This window comes from Cebidichthys violaceus, unplaced genomic scaffold, assembly GCF_023349555.1.
Source record: "Cebidichthys violaceus isolate CVI_PGR_0920_01 unplaced genomic scaffold, fCebVio1.0.p SCAF_9, whole genome shotgun sequence".
NCBI classification, from domain to species: Eukaryota; Metazoa; Chordata; class Actinopteri; order Perciformes; family Stichaeidae; genus Cebidichthys; species Cebidichthys violaceus.
The window spans coordinates 6,139,192-6,155,861 of NW_027176975.1; the positions used below are offsets into that span (position 1 = coordinate 6,139,192).

General features: G+C 41.2%; 1 protein-coding gene across 1 annotated transcript; it reads left to right on the forward strand.

The window, feature by feature from the left end:
* The first annotated feature begins 302 nt into the window (after nt 1-302).
* On the forward strand, nt 303-7,355 carry ndc80 (NDC80 kinetochore complex component). The gene is made up of 17 exons (XM_068703567.1): nt 303-391; nt 855-956; nt 1,970-2,053; nt 2,519-2,645; nt 2,920-3,092; nt 3,350-3,452; nt 3,591-3,680; nt 3,790-3,883; nt 4,007-4,107; nt 4,380-4,524; nt 5,034-5,239; nt 5,343-5,492; nt 5,717-5,806; nt 5,938-6,030; nt 6,192-6,322; nt 6,534-6,636; nt 6,877-7,355. Exons 1-17 carry the CDS (start codon nt 384-386, stop codon nt 7,003-7,005), a joined length of 1,929 nt encoding a protein of 642 aa, XP_068559668.1. The 5' UTR covers nt 303-383; the 3' UTR covers nt 7,006-7,355.
* Nucleotides 7,356-16,670: the final 9,315 nt, after the last annotated feature.

Below are 16,670 nucleotides of genomic sequence, written 5' to 3' on the forward strand. Positions count from 1 at the left end.
TAGTACATAAAATAATATTAGCAATGAAGTCAAATCTGTCAAGACTTTTGAGTATTCTATTTTTTCAACAAGGTGTAACTAAACCACTTTCGGTGTTTTAGATTATATTCAGAAGTTAAATATAAAACTGCTCTTCCAGCAGATTTTCTTTTATGGAACTATAACGCAGACTATATGGTTGATAACGTGTGCATGTGACGCTGTGGACGAGTCATATTTAGAAAGCGCATTACGAAGCCTTCTTGGACCAAATGGCTCTCCGTAGTTTGGTGACGTCTCTGCCATCCAATATTTGTATTTTTGTTTTGGCGGGGTTTGTCTGGGACTACGTCCGTTCAGATGTTCGATTCATTTTGTAAACATTAACTTTTCAACGTCGAAATATGGAGCGGTACGTTTTAAAGTTGCTAAGATAAGCATTTTAAGTCGGTGTTATTTTTATTAGCTCGCCTAATATGTTGCCAGTCGCTGTTATTGTGGCTTTACTTCAGCTACAGTTAGCTAATGTTACCGTTAATTTAAACGATGTTACTAACCGTAAAACAATGCTAGGTTACGTAAGATGTAACGTTACTTTCTAGCTACGCTTATTAGATTTAGTTAGAAAACAACTGACGTTAATTTGGCTTAGGTCACTGAACGAGGAACGTTAGCTTGCTTTAGCTAAGCTACTACCCAGCATACACTGAGACACTGACTTCAGTTAACGTTAGCCAGCTGTGGCCATATCTAACGTTATTGGCATTCATTTAAAAATGCGACAGGTTTATGTATTTTAGCGGAACTTTTAATACAATAGAATAACGTTAACAAACTGCATCTGTTTCTTTTTTTTAATTATTATTTGTGTCCAGTGGAAGGATGAGTCGAGCAACAAGCGGCAGACCATCGGACATGATGCCTATGCGAGTGCAAGACAGCAACAGGTTGAGCATGATGTATACAACGCCAAAGAGGTTGGTTTGAAGTCATAAAACAAAACAAAAATATTCATTTATTTTAGTTGTTATTATTTTAGTTTTGAGCAAAGATACTGCTTCCTGTACAACGTGCTTAGTCCGCTCTTTCAAATGTTAGTCACACCCACTAACGATGTGCACTGTACTCTTTGACTACGTCTAATAGTATTTTTTTATATCCAAAATATTACATTGAGATATCTCAGTTTGAAATGCACTGCAAACAGATTGAGATGTTTAGTTTCATGATATTTCATATACCTGTTATGACAAAATGGGACATTATTAAATTAGAGGCTTCATTGTTTAGTCTTGTTCTTATTTTTGGCATGGGGTGATACTGACACATTTTTTGTGAACATGCGATGACTCAGTTAAGAGTGTTAACATTGTGGCATTGTGATTGAATCTATATCTTATGAATATTTAGGATTCTTAATTGATAATTCTCTCTTTTAAGCCTCACATTCACCCACTTGTGAAGGAGCTGAACCTGGGCTGTGTGTTTTATTCTAGAAATAAGTCTTGCTTTTCTTTTGATGCTAAAAGCAGACCTGTTGCTGCTACATTTATGTCTGTGATTGACTTTGGTGATGTTTTATATATGCATGCATCTTCTCAAAGCCTTCACTCTTTAGATACTGAACACAGTAGGTTCATTACTGATCGGCCCTCACTCCCTGTATGATAGGGCTGGTTAGCCTGGATTGTCCATCTGCAGACTTAATAACAGGCATGTCCTTATAAGGCAGTCTTTAACTTGCTTTCTTCATATATATGTAAATGCATCCTTCTAAAAAAAAATGCTGGAAGCTACCGTCTCCGCTCTGTAACATATTTGCAAGACTTACTCTTGCTATCGATCCCCAGTTTCTGTATTGAATCTGGGAAATTGTTTTTTAGTTACGCTGCTCCTACGGCTTGAAATTTGAAGAATTATGATGAGTGGAGTAGTGGCAGCATATGCAAATGAAGTGTATCCATTTGTTCATCATTTTGTTTCTTTGCAGTAAACAGCCTTCCTTTGGAAAGCTGAACATACCCAAACCGCAGTCTGTGACCTCTGAAAGGCGGACCAGCTTCTTTGGTGCCCGGTGAGTGAATAATATTTCAGAAATATACAGATTTGCATAACCAAGTACTCCCCATTAAAGTGTAAAGGCTGAGAACATCGAGTATATACATCAATAAAACCACAGACTGTACCAGTACAACTACAATAGTAGAAAGATAAAATAAAGGGGCCAACATGTATCGTCTTTACCTTACACGGTGTAGAAGGAAAGCTCTGCACATAAATATCCTGTGAGTATCTCAGAGAGAGTAATACCTCTGTGAAAACTTCCGCTGACTGAGCCTTAAGTTACTTATTAGATTTAAACCAGTGTCACTAACTCAAATTAGAAAGTTAGCAGAATAAATGTGGTAAAAGGTTATGTAATGGGTAAATTAAAGAAGGCTTCATTATCCTACTCCTAACATAAAATGGGTCAGATTCACTGTTTGTGATGATAAATAATATTTCATATTGTGGTGGTGTGTTACTGTTTTGCCTGCAGGACTGTAGGAGCCAGCATGCCTCGCAACAGCACCATGTCAGGGTTTGGAGGAACGGAGAAGATCAAAGACACCAGACCTCTGCATGATAAATCCTTTGTTCAGCAATGTATCAGACAGCTGCACGAGGTAAAAACACGTTATTCCTCAGCCCGTGTAATGTACACACACACACACACACACACAAATAGGTCAGTTGGTTATAACATTGCTACCCCCTTTATGTTCATTACATTAAATCCACAGTGTGGTATATGAAAGGGCTCCTGGACCTTCTAATTGTAGCTCAACCTATTTTGTGTTCCTGCATTTGCATCAGAAAGTAGTCCGGTGTTGGTCAATGGGAGTGTGAATCTACCCTGTTGCTCGTCCCTGCCTGACATTCTCTCTCGTGTCGTTCCAGTTCTTGACAGAGCAGGGTTACCCGGGCACTATGTCAGCCAAGACCCTCCAGTCTCCCTCTACCAAGGAGTTTGTGAAGGTGTTTGAGTTTGTCTACCGTCAGCTAGACCCAACCTTTGAGATGCCGAACTCCAAAGTTGAGGAGGAGGTTCCAGCTATACTGAAAGCCCTGAGGTAACTCACCATGAAAAGCACTTGGTTGCCCAGCGATGTGTATTCAGAAGGTTTAGTACCGCTGGAATTCAATGGCTGGGGCTGTATTAACAATGACATTAAAACCTTAAAAATGGACACAGCATATAACAAAATCATGGTACAAGATGTCTGACCCTGAAGTACCTTACCATTGGCTGTGGGCCTTGATGTTGGCTCCTTTTCTATAGTTTCTATTGCTGACTGTCTGTCTCTATTTCCCTCCCTGTTTCTGGAAGGTATCCATTCGTTCTCTCCAAGTCTTCAATGTATTCTGTTGGAGCTCCCCACACCTGGCCTCAGGCGCTTGGTGCTCTCATGTGGCTTATTGACCAAGTCAAGGTGAGATATCATCAAATATAGATTTCAGTGGAGTAAAACCAGGTTCATTTGCAGAGCATGCAGCATAAACTACACTTGTGTCATTTTATGTTTGATGAAACTAGTTAAAACCAGTGTTGTGCTTATTCCGTGTGTCAGATCAACTGGTGTTTGAGGAAGCAGGAGCTGCTGTTCAGTGACTTCTGTGAAGACAGCGACAATATCGAGGAGGGGGCCGAGTATAACAAGGTGCTCTGAATACTTTAAGCAGTGCCAGGCATCAACAATCCACCACCAACACCTCCGTGTCACGGGGTTGTGTTTATTTACATCTTCTCTTTCACGTTCTTCTGTGCAGCTCCTCGTGGACTACACAGCTGAGGCGTACGCCAACTTCATGCAGGGCCATGACACATTTGATGATGTGGATGAATTATTCCTCAATAAACTAAGTAAGCACAGCATCTCTCTCATGAAATGAGTTGTTGTTTTTAAGAATGATTTGCTTTGTATGTATATCCAACCATAATAGGTAATTGGTTAGTTTCAATTAAGATGTTGTGTTATATTGACAGAGAAACTGTACAACGTGGACGAGGCCCTGCTGGCCTCGATGGAGGAGAAGTACAGAATACTCAGTGAAGAGGTCGAACGACTGGAGAAGGAGAGCCACACGGTCAGGAGACCTTTCTATTTACATGTGCACACATTAAATTATGATTTTAAAATGTTGATATTCACATTACCATTTCTGAAATAGTGAAATAAATGATACTGTTATAATTTTAAGTGGTAACGGTGAAATGGGGATATTCCAATTATTGGAGGTGCAGAAGTTTTAAAGTTATAGCCAGAATACTTTGGTTGTGCACTCACTCAGTAATATGAAACATCTTCAGTGCGAGTAACAATAAATCAGACGTATCATTTTTCTCTCCTCCTGGACAGGACCGGCTCATGACCAAGAGAATGGAAAGAGTGAAGCTGCAGGCCGATCTCAAGAAACTCCAGAGTTATCGGAGCAACCTGGAGTCCTTTAAAGTGAACCTGGAGAACAGAGCTTCAGAGCTGAGTGATGAGCTGGAGACCGCTGGTAAATATAACCACGTCAGTCAGCCAGCTCCTTCCTAGGATTCACCGGGTCTGATGCATCTGGATCTCCGTATTAAGTCACCATGAAGACGTCTGAAATACTGCTATGCGTTAAGTAACAGGAACTACACATTCACAAGTTCTTTATGGGGCTGTGCACGCTTGGCACAAACATGATAAGGATTCTACGTATGGGTTAGTTAGTTTGAGTCCCTCTTATAAAACATTTAACATTCCTGTTTTTAGTGAACAAGCATCAGAGATCATACTTTACAGTGTTATTAAAACTGCATACAGTGAAGAGTGCAAATGTCTCAATATTCAGTGCAAAGAAAGCTCGAACCAGGTAGCATAGATCTTATGTAGTAACGTAGCGGTATTCAGGGTCACATTAGCACACGGCTACCCAGGTGTTTAAATACTGTCACATGTGGGCGTGTCGGGTCTTCTACAACAGCTATGAACGTCTCTTTCCGATCAGAACTGAGGTTTGGATTTTTATCTTTGCAGGCAGTCACCTGGAGTCTCTAAAACGTGAGCAAAATGAACTGCAGCTCCTCCTGCAGAACCAGAAGTTCACTCCAGCTGATGTCGAGAGGATCAACCGGGAGAAGAGAGAACTCCAACAGACCATCTCCAGTCTCAGCAAGTCTCTTGAAGACGCTGAACAGCACAAGTGGAACGAGGAGATCGCTCTGGCCAAAGTGAAAGAGAAGGTACTGTGTGCACAGAGGAGCAGGAGTACTACCGTTTTTCTTAGTATTTGATATTGAACTTGTTTCCTTGCCCTTCCCTTCTTGTTACTTTCCTCAAACCCAGGCGGAGTTGAAGGTGGCAGAGTACCACAAGCTGGCACGTAAACTGAAGCTGATCCCACTGTCTGCAGAGAACGCCTGTGGTCATGATTTTGAGATCAGGCCTTTTGAATGTGGACCCGGCAGCATGGTTCAACACAAAACGCAGATACAGGTACTTCTGGCGAATGATCTGCACAAGACCGGACTTTTCTATTTTGATGGATCTTAATTCAGTTCAGTATGAACACGTCTAGGTTACTATCCCAATGCTTAGGCTATTTCCAGTTATTTGTTGCTTTAGACATGTTATATTTTAATGTTTGCACCATTGTAGGCCTTGGAAAACAGATTTGTGATGATGACTTTTTTTTTTTAAATCTATGCTTTGTGTTGCAGATGCTCCTGAGAAAGCTGATCAGTGACGTGGAGGAAGAGAACAGTCGATTAGCCAACATGAAACTCAGTCTGGAGGAGTCGAGTGAACAGGTAACAAAATCTTGCACGCTATTAACTTTTTCTCGTAGTGACACACAATATACCAAAGTGCATCTTTTTTTAAAATCACATTTGTTATTTTTACACGTGTGTGTGTGTCTGTGTGTCTGTGTGTCTTTTAGGTGAATTCTAACCTCTTGGACAAGTCCAATGACCTAAAGCAGCTGAGAGAGCAGATCCGCAAGCTGGATGAACGCTTGGATTCTGACATGCAGGTAAAGTTCATTCTGCTTTATGGTAGAAAACGCCATTCTGCATTCAGCAGATATCACGTGTCGGGCGGAAAAACATGTAAACATGTTGGTAACACACAGCGTGCACTGGTGCATCATTCATGTAGTGACGGTTGGTTTCCTGTGTGCTTGTGTCTGTACAGGAGCTCGCCCAAGAGGAGCAGGACTGGGCAGCAGAGATGGAGACGGTGGAGAACCATCGTACGACTCTGGAGAAGAAGGTTAATTATGGTTACGACGAGTCCGTGCAACACCTGAAGGCAGCGCAGCAGCAGTGAGTGAATGTTATATATTTATCAACAACATTCAGGTCTTCGGGATGACTTCATCCTGCTGGAGCCTACGGCCACTACAGAACACAGCATTGTCTGTTAGCGTGTTCGTCTCGATACCGCTGCCTCATTTTCATGAAACGGGGCTTGATGTGTGAGCTTTAACATCCTGGAGATAACTGATGAGTCTTTCTGTTTTGGTCTCTTCTTCAGGTACCACCTGGTGCTGCAGGAGACCAATGAGGAGAGGCGAACAGTAGCCAATAACCTTGCGTCTGTGTTCACCACAGCTGCTAACCACTTGTCAATCACAGAGGTAAGAATCTATCTTCAATTTGTTTTAGCAGGAACATCACGAGCCCATGTCTGATATAAGAACATCGTAAGCCTTTCACTGTTTAGATGTGACTGTAGCCGTGACTCAACATCTTGAGGCTTTCTGTGCATATTGATCTGATAGCATCATTATTCATGCTGCATCTGTGCCTGTGTTTGTGTTCTAATACATTAGTGTGTGTATTATAACCCATCGGCTCCTGTGGTTGTTGTACAACAGAAGTGCCTGGAGGATCTGCACGGCAGAGTTCAGCGCGTCTGCTCTAAGGCTGTGGAAGAGGATGAAGCTGCTCTACAGAAGCTGAGGGAAACGTTGAAGAGCTTCACGTCCAAAGCAAACAGTCTGTAACGTAGGGGGGGTAGAGGCCTCTCAGAGACTATGGAAGTGTGGGGAGTTCTCCCTGTCATTTGTGTTTTTAGTTTGTTCCCATCTTTGTTAGTTCTGAACACGTTTTGAAGACGTATCATATGACTTATCACTTTAGATTAACAAAAATGTCACTGTCAGTTGTCTCCGTATAAATTATTCCCTTTTAATTACAACAGCGATGTGTTTTTTTCCAACACAGATTTAAATACAAAGAAGTTTTAATGCATGTCTTTTTCTGCTATTTACAGACTCTGTGTTTTGTGTCATTTTAGTCAACACTTTTCAGTTTTTTGTGATTAATGAACATTCATCTGCAAAATAAAAATTACTTTTAAACCCTCCAGTTTTTATAGAATAGTTTCTGTTCCACACAAGACCTTAAGGAAAAGTCATTCAAAGCTTTTCACCGTTTAACCCTGAAATACATTTTAATCAATTATTACACCTACCAAAACAAGACAATATTGCTAAGAAAAACGCTTTGTGAAGGTTGAGTCAATGTATTGTTTGTAAACTGTCGTCCAATAGTTGTGTTGTACTGAAGCCACTAGAAGGCAGCACACGCACAGTGTTCAGGTTGCTGTATATTTACACATTTTCCTGGTTAATGTTGCAGTTTCTTCAATAGCTACTTAGTTTACTAAAGTATTCAAACAGTAACTAAAGCCTTTTAACAACTCTCTTGACCTCAGTAAGCCCCTAATATAATGTTTTTGTGAGTTGAATCTCCTGCTTATATTCTTGATTGCATCGGGAGTCTACAGCAGCCAACACCTCCAGTTGTTAAAGGTTGGCCAAAAAACTCTGGAGTTACTGCAGCATTCCTGCACCACCACCATCAGAACTAAATTAATCCAACTTTATAATTATAGGTATCCAAACCTAATAATCTGTGAATGTAAGAATTTGACATGGTTCAGGCAAACACTGGAATCCACTGAAATAGCAGGCATAGTTTCCGTTTGTGTCGGCCTCATTTCTAGTTTTACTGAAAACATTATTAGAGCATTTAAGTTCCACGTGTCAGCCAAAACCCATAAGACTGACTCTGGCTCATTAGTAAATGAAGCGTTTATATTTAGTTTTCTGTACTTTTCGATGGAACATTTATTGCAAGTCATGTGGCAGTGAGGACTCAAACGTAGTCGGCCGTATTTCTCCACAATGCGTTCTCCATGTCATGTTCAACATGTACCTGTTTTTCAGTGCGCTCTGCATGCTTGCCATCTATATCCAATCCAGATATCCTGTGGCCATTTGTACACAATTCAAACCACAACGTTGGTTAGTTTTAAGTTTTCAAAAGAATATTTCCTTTTGCGTGTCTGATATCTGATATTAACGCTTTAGGGACCTTTTTCAAATAAAGACGTCGGTGTTTTCTGATTCAGCTGCTCTTGTTGGACACGGTGGTGTTGATTTATGATTTTGCAGAAGGGTGTCTTTCAGCAAAGGCAGACCTCAGTATAGGCGTCAATGTTAATTTAATTTAACTTAATTTAAAGCTAAGAGTTGCACTAAATTGCTTTGAGTCATTACTTAACAAATGTAGTTTTTCTCAACCAATAGTTTTTTTTTTGCTCCTTCCATTTGTTGAAAAGCATGGTGGGAAATACAGTAGGAGATGACTGTCCAAGTCAGAATTAAATGAAGTATAATGAAGTTTATACAGAACAATAAAATCCAACAGCGGTTAGCTATTATGAGAATTGTTTGAGTTGTTTTTGGCATTCTCTTGTCCCAGTCTTTCAAATGGGAGAATTTGCTGCTTTTTTGTTTAAAATCTTGTAACAGACAGTTTCTATAATCTTTTTTGACACTCTTTGACAACATTATGTTTTGGGAAAAATAATCGGCAAATATATTGATAATGAAAAATAATCATTAACTGCAATCCTGAAATACTTCTTTGCAATATAACTCAACATGCGAGACTTCTATCTATCAAAGGAGTATTTTTCTCTTGCGTTGCAAACAAGGCAGAAGTGTCATCCTGGGATTTTTGCTTTGGCCTGACCCTAAAAGTCCACATTGTGTCAATACGGTAAGGTGGAAGAAGTTTTTACAGGGGGAACGCTTGAAAACCGTCAGTGCTGAGCGTGAGAGAAATGTTTTGGCAGATGTGATGAGGAAAGATGAGGTGATTGTGAGGGGCTCCATGGAGAGAGGGAATGAAAAATGTGATGGATAACTTCCACCACTAGCGGAGACAACCCCTGTATGTATGTGTGTGTGTGTGTGTGTGTGTGTGTGTGTGTGTGTTGGATGGAGAGGAGAGGAGGGGCTGTGCAGGAAGTCAAAGCAAAGGAGAAAGGCGGGTGCCGTGTCTTTCTACAGAGACTTAATTCAACTAAACAGGACAGACCCTGGTGTGTTTATCAGATCCCACATGGACAGGTGGCATCCATAAATGCCATTTTCTAAGACTTGAGAGTGCGTGTCTGCGTCTTTGCATGTGTGAGAAAATGAATGTCATGATTTGTGTATCTTTGTACCCCCAGAGGCATGTAATACATGCTGGCCTGAATGTGTATGCGTGCGACTCCTCGAGCAAGAATTTGCGTGCTTATTTCAGCATAAACCTGTGTTTGTATTTGTGTTTCCATGCCCTGTGTCTTGTGTGTGTGTGTGTGTGTGTTGTCCCATGCTGCCTGTGATCCTCAGTCTGCATGGACCCATTCTATCATGGATCATTGCATTCCGAGACATGCACCATGAATTCTTAATACACTGTATGCTCCTACTCTCACACAGGGGAAGTCAATGTACCCGGGCTGAGGGGCAAAGGCCCAACTCTCCTAGGAATCTTGTGTGTGTGTGTGTGTGTGTGTGTGTGTCTAGTTCTCACAGGGCCTCTAATAGAAGGGAGATGGAAGGAGGAGGGGATGTGACGGTGTGGATGCGTGGTGTGCACATGAGACAGAGATGTAGATGTAAAAAACAAAGTCAAATTCAAAGGTTATCTTGTTCCCTGCTCCGTGACCTGGAGAAGGTGTGTGTTGTTGCTCCACTGTGTACCACAAGGCTTTCAGCAGCTAATCTGTCATACCGTAGACAGCCAGACACACTAGCGGCCAGGTGTTAATGTGGAGTCTTATTAGAGGTTAATCTCACCCATCCACCACCAGAATAATCTGCTCTACAGATGTGGGAAATGGGGGCAGAGAGAACGGGGAAGATAAAGAGAAAGTGAGCTCCGTCCAATAATTCCATGCTCTACTGTTTTCTGTCTCCCTGCTCCCTGTCAAAACACCATTGTGCAGCTGAAATCTGGCTCCCTTAGACCTACATCATGACTGGCTCTGGCATTTTGATTCCTGCTCCAGCAGCTAATTGTCTCCAGATTTAGAAGACAAATCAACTTCTGCTCTAGCTGTGGGCACAAACAGATTGTTCAAAAGATTCAGATTAGAAAAAACGTTACTGTCAGACAATTGTTAACATTTCGACTTCAGCACAGCCATTAATAACAATAACACAACGCTTACAGAAATAATAATGCATCGGTTTGCGGCTGTTAAATATGTGCCGTGTTTGCTTTTGGCAGATTGCTTGTTTGAGCTGATGTTAAAGAAAATTGTGTACCGGAGGATCGGTAACGTGTGCTTATCTTCATGAATTAAAGATGAGTCCTCGCAGACGGACTGGAAATGTTGTAGATACTCAGATATTTTTAACTCTGGTCTCGATGTCAAGTCCAGACTAAGCTTGAAAGATTAGCTCACTGTTTTGGCGTTAATCTGGACTTGTACTCTGGACCACCAGTGAGACTCGATGCTTTCCGTTTTCACTTCCATGTGCTCTTCTTGTTGGACTGTATAGCTAAGCCTTTAACACAATCAGGCCCACTGAGCTGTTATTAAACCAGCTGATATCAGTCTGCCCACATCCACTGGCTACTGGATTCTGGACTTTCTCACCAAGCTCTCGCCACAATCACAACTGCCCATTCATCCATTAAAGGGGCCACTGACTACTGACTTCACACGGGACGGCCGGTTTAGTCATCATGGGGAGTATTACTCAGCCGGTTGCATGTTGCTATGTTGCTTAGAGGAGCTTTGTACAACTGAGAAAATGACCCTGATGATGTCATTGGGGTTATCTTGTTCGGGCTTAGAGCCTATAAATGTAGTATAGACAACCTAAATTACAAACTGAGACGTGCACCAGGCAAAGAGGGTCTAATAATAAGATTGATCGATCAGATTGCATTATGGGAAATGTCGCATCCAATTCTATGGACTAAACGTCAGGACATCTCGGTGTCTGCTGCTTCGATTTAAAAAAAATGTAGCATTCAGACAGTCCTCAGCTTGCTCTAGTGAAACGTCACACATGCAGCTGGCTGGTGATATGAGAGGAGAATACTACTGTGTCACAATATGGCTGGACAGAGTAGACAAGTAGCATTAAGTGTTAACTTCTGTCATCACGTATGTGTGTGTGTGTGTGTGTGTGTGTGTGTGTGTGTGTGTCAGTTCTTTCCACTGCTCCTGATGCGTGTGTGAGGCCAGCGGTTCCTTCTTGTTTGGAGTCCTTTGATCACAGTGTGCTGCGTTGACATTATGACAGTGTCCTGTGTGACTTGTGTGTTCAGCCTCAGTGTGAAGTGCTGTAATCAGGGTATCTTTTGTTGAATAATAGATTCACTGAGTGACCGGTTCACAGTACACAGCAGGTTTTTCCCGCTTCAGCTCGCTCATAATTCAGCTGAGGCATGAAACATAACAGTTTCTTAAATGTTATTCTTTTGTGTCAGGACAATTTATCCACCAAATCCATGGATTTAGCCAGAAAACAAGACAGGAAGTGTGTCCCACAGTGATGCCACAGTCACGTAGAGCTCCACAAAGAAATGAAGAAAAACAGCTGGAAACCTACTTAGACTTTACAGATGGAGCTTTTCTGGGGATTAGAACATGTTTTGTTGTTTACTCCCAGCTCATTCTAATACAGAGACTAATTACTGCATGGCCATGTTTCATTTGTTACATTAGTCCCCAAATATAAATTCATGTTGCAGCCAAGAGAAACATGCACCCAGGCTTGAACATCAAATATACAAAACATAATGCTAAACCATATGGCATAGATATCGAAAACATTTACTGAAAAGTTCAACTCTCCTATTCATTGTTAACGTTTTAACAGCGGCGAGTCTGTTTTAAAAAAAGTATCTATTAAAAAAAAACATTTAGAAGAATTCAAAAGGCTTCAGTCTTTCAACCGCCAAAATCACTGGATCACTTCCCATCATGCAACTCACCGACATATATATTGTATATATTAACATACAGGACAAAGGTATCTGTCTTCTCATCAAACTCTCAGTGAGAAAGTGAATCAGTGCTTGAAAATAACTTATAATCATGGTTCTCTGATAGCTGAAGTTTTGCTAAACTTAAAGTAAGCTGTTAGGTTAAATGTCTTTTGGAGAGTGCAGGAAAAAACGGGTGAAAAATGGCTGTCAGAATTAAAGTTATTGACTTGGCTTGTACCCAAAGTAGCCTGTGGTAGGAATCTATTTTTTCCATCCAGACTGGATAGGAGCTGTTTTTTTTACACCGCTGCTGTTGTTCTGTGCACCTTGAAGGTTGCATGGCAGAAACATTACAGAGGTCAATCTTTTATTTCCCATTGTGGGGATCTCTGTTAAAAAATGTGTCCACTTCACAGTGGCGAAGGGCACTTTCCACCATATGGCATAACTTAAATGAATCAAAAGGAAAAACAACTTGCCATGTTATTATCCAACTTCTGCTTTCCCCTTTTGGCAAGATCACAGTAACAAGTAGCCTTAAAACAGTTAGACATCAGTCACTGTGTGTGTGTGTGTGTGTGTGTGTGTGTGTGTGTGTGACGTGCCCGTTAACTGTTGAATGTACATGCTTGCGATCTAGCTCTGGATTCCTGTCACAGTGAGACGATGATGTGTGTTGGGGCAACTGAGCACGAAGTATCAGATTTCCATCAGTTCTGTCTCTGCTCACTCAGGCCTGGATGGGGGTTATTAAGGCACTACGAGGGGTCATAAGAAGGTGAGTCTAGACTATGAGAGGTTATAGAGGGGTTATAAAGGGGTTATAGAGGGGCTGTGAGTCAGAGGTTTGAACTGTTCGCTCCCTGCTTTTGCTCTGTGAGTCATTCTCTGGCTTAGTAGGATCCATTTCAGGGTCCGTCCACCTCAGGGGGGAAACAGATGTCTGTTAGAGGATCAGAGGCTTGTAAATACTTGTGTAGGTATTTTTGGGAGCTTACACACTTCTGTTTGGGTTTTTATCAGGAGCTAAAAAATGCAAGATTTGGTGAAAATCCTTTTTTTTCCCCACAGAATTCCTGTTCCAGTGGACTACTAAGGTGTTCACTTGTTGCTTACGAGTATTTGATTGATTGATTTCTTCAGTTGCCTTTTCAGTTTCCAGCGCCCTTCTGGATCAGTGGGCTGATCTGGATGTGCGATCACAATGTTGTGAGTCTGAAGTTGGCACTCTGAAGCCCTCATACTCTGCAACATCTCTCCTCTTTCTTTCATCTGCTTGCTATCAAGTAAAGCAAAAACAATATGAACATGGTCATGAACTGAAATTCAAATATTTAGATTTCACTGAGGTGTAAATCTGTTTTCTAGATTAATTAAAACAATCCCTATAGTTTTGTTTTCCGGCTGTGAAAAGAAGCCCATATTGTGTCAGTGCCCTGATGAGCGGTAGATACACAGATGGTTTGGTGCTGTCAGTTATTTGGTATGCTGCAGTGTTGTTTTTTTCCATTTGGACCGAGTTTAGATTACGGATGTGGTTTGTGTTAGATGATAAGGATAGAGTACTTATATTGTCAGTTACAGTCTAAAGCCAACCTGCGTAGCATTTTCACCGGATGTATGATCTTTTGAGGCAAACACACAAGCACAGTGCTGCGCCTCAGATAAAGAGCAAAGACAGAAGTTTAGAAGGAAGTTCATAAAACTTTGATTTAGTTGCTGATTAGGAAAGACAGAAAATAAAATACAGTGATTTACAAGTAGACCTAATTCTCATCACAGGAATCAAAATATAAAACAAAATCCAGAATAACTACACATCATGAACGGACAACAGAACAGAAGATGCTTTCTGTGAACATCCTGTATATGGCACCCCTGATTATGGATCCAGTTCACAGGATCCGTTATAATATATTTATATTATAAGGCTCTAGATCACAGAATATCATGTTAGCTCGCATTAATGTTAGCCACACTTTCTCGTAATGAAATATCTTTTTTTTAAACTCAGAAGAGGCATACTTATGTAGCTCTTTCTATATTACAACAGAAGCTGCTTGGTGAGCCATAGAGTATGTATCTTATATCGAAATGGTCATGCTAAAGAAACAATGGTTGATGTGTGTCTACTATAAAAAAGTAAATAAATTACCAAAGTCATGTAAATTTCTAGCTCTCAGGTGTTGAGTGAAACCAGCATGGAGTGCCTTAAAAGTTGGTGAAATTTGAATTGGCTTCTTTATTGATCCCATATACAATTCAGCCCGGTGAATGCTGGCTTTCACAGGGTTTACTGAAGCCCAAATGGTTCTTTACAATCCTTGAATGAACAAATTCTGTTCTTTTCTTTTCTTTTAATGCTGCGCCAAGAACTGTTTTTCCCAGAATAGTCGTTTAAGACGTTTCAATAACTTCTGATGTGTCTTATTTACGAGGCATAACTGCAGTTGGAGGAGTCAGAGACGCTTGCTACGGATCCTTTGCATACCACTGAGGTGTTTATGGAGGAAGTGAGAGGGTCCTCCCTTTACCACCAGGGAATACACAGTCTGGCACACGCACATGAGTGCATGTGAACTAACATGCACCAACACAGGGAGCAGCAGACTGTAAGACAAGTCCTGAGTTCATTCACAGGGAGTAAAAGAGAAGAAGAAAACAGGAGGACGGAGGGCTGGGGACATTAATGGATGAAGCTAAAGGACATCAAAACACAGGGGGACCTGAGGAAGAGGAAGAAGGTGGGAGGGTTTAGTAAAAGATATGAGGAGGATGGAGGGATAGAGCAAGAAAGTGATAAAGGGAGGTCACTGTTCCCCCATGAGGGGAGAATGAGTGGTGAGTTAATGGTCTGGTTTGCCTCCTGGGGTCTTAGACACACACACACACACACACACACACACACACACACACACACACACACACACACACACACACACACACACACACACACACACACTACTACTGTGTTTACAAAGGAGATTAGACAGTTCCACTCTGTACCTCAGCGTAGCAGAGGTGCTTCAGAGCCATATGTGTAAACGATGAGAGGAATGCACACTGGTGTATTGACAATGTATGCTATGTACATTTTGTAATATGTATAACTTTTTTACCCCCTCAGGGAACAGCTGTAGTGGCCTATGTTGTCATGTAACTCCCAAATGCATGTTTTTCATGCAGTGACACAAGGTCCCTTATGGATGGAGCAAATAAAAAGATTAATAGTTAAATGTTCCCGTGGCTGTTACAGCTGTTTGATGTAATTGATTGTAATTGTAATCGTATTTTTTTAGGGATTTAGTAGGTTTTGACCCAACCACAGCAACAGATAAACAAACAAACCTAGCTAGAAACTTAGCTCAATTTGTGTACAGATGATGTGTCTTTCTGCCCCTCATCTTGTTCTTGTTCTTGTTCCAGGAAAACACACATCTAAAACGCAGCTATACACATTAAGTTCTCATTCTTGACCTAGGAAACAGCAGACGCTTTTGATCTGTTTTCAGTAAGATGTGATGCCTAATGTTGTGGTTTTCTAATATATGAACATGTTTGGTGGTTAACTTAGATAACAGTTTGTCACAATCTGCCTTGATTCATGTTTTCATATAATTCATGTTTAGCGTTTCCTGTTTTATTTTGTTACTCATCTCTCCTCTCGTTTAAGAACACTTACCTTTTAGTGTTTTCCTGACACTTGTGATTGTCTGCCCCGCCCTGATTAGTTTCACCTGTCCCTCGTTAGCCCTGCACTAGCCAGGCCTCCTGCTCACCTGTTCCCACTTCCCCATTAGTCAGTCACTATTTATATTAGCCCAGTTCCTTTGCTCCCTGTCAGTTTGTCTTTGTTGCATCTTTCGTTTGGAGGTTTGCTGATTCTTTCCATTTGGCCTGTCTTCTTCTTCTTTTTCTTCCTCTTCTTCTTCTTCTTCTTCTTCTTCTTCTTCTTCTTCTCCTCCTCCTCCTCCTCCCGGTCTTTTGGACTCCATGCCAAATAAACTGTTAAATTGTTAGTGCTGCTTCCTTGTCTGTATCTGCTTTTGGGTCCTTCTCCTACATGCACTCCAATTTGTGACATAGTTCAGTTTAGGACTTAGAAGTTCGCTCAGGTCAGCTAACATGGGGTGACCATTTTTACAAAGAAACTGGGACCCTTTAGTGTACTGCGTGTTCATGCATGAGCATGCCCTTATGTACACACCATAGGTATTTTCATCAGGATGGGGGACAATTAATTAAGGTCTTTGCACACTTAAGGAGTGTTACTTTCACACCATGAGCAGTGCCTCAGCACACAAAAAACAAACATGTTTTGTCTCCCCATATTCACCAAAAAACTGGCCGCTAAATTTCTCAAGACTCTGGACACCTGGTT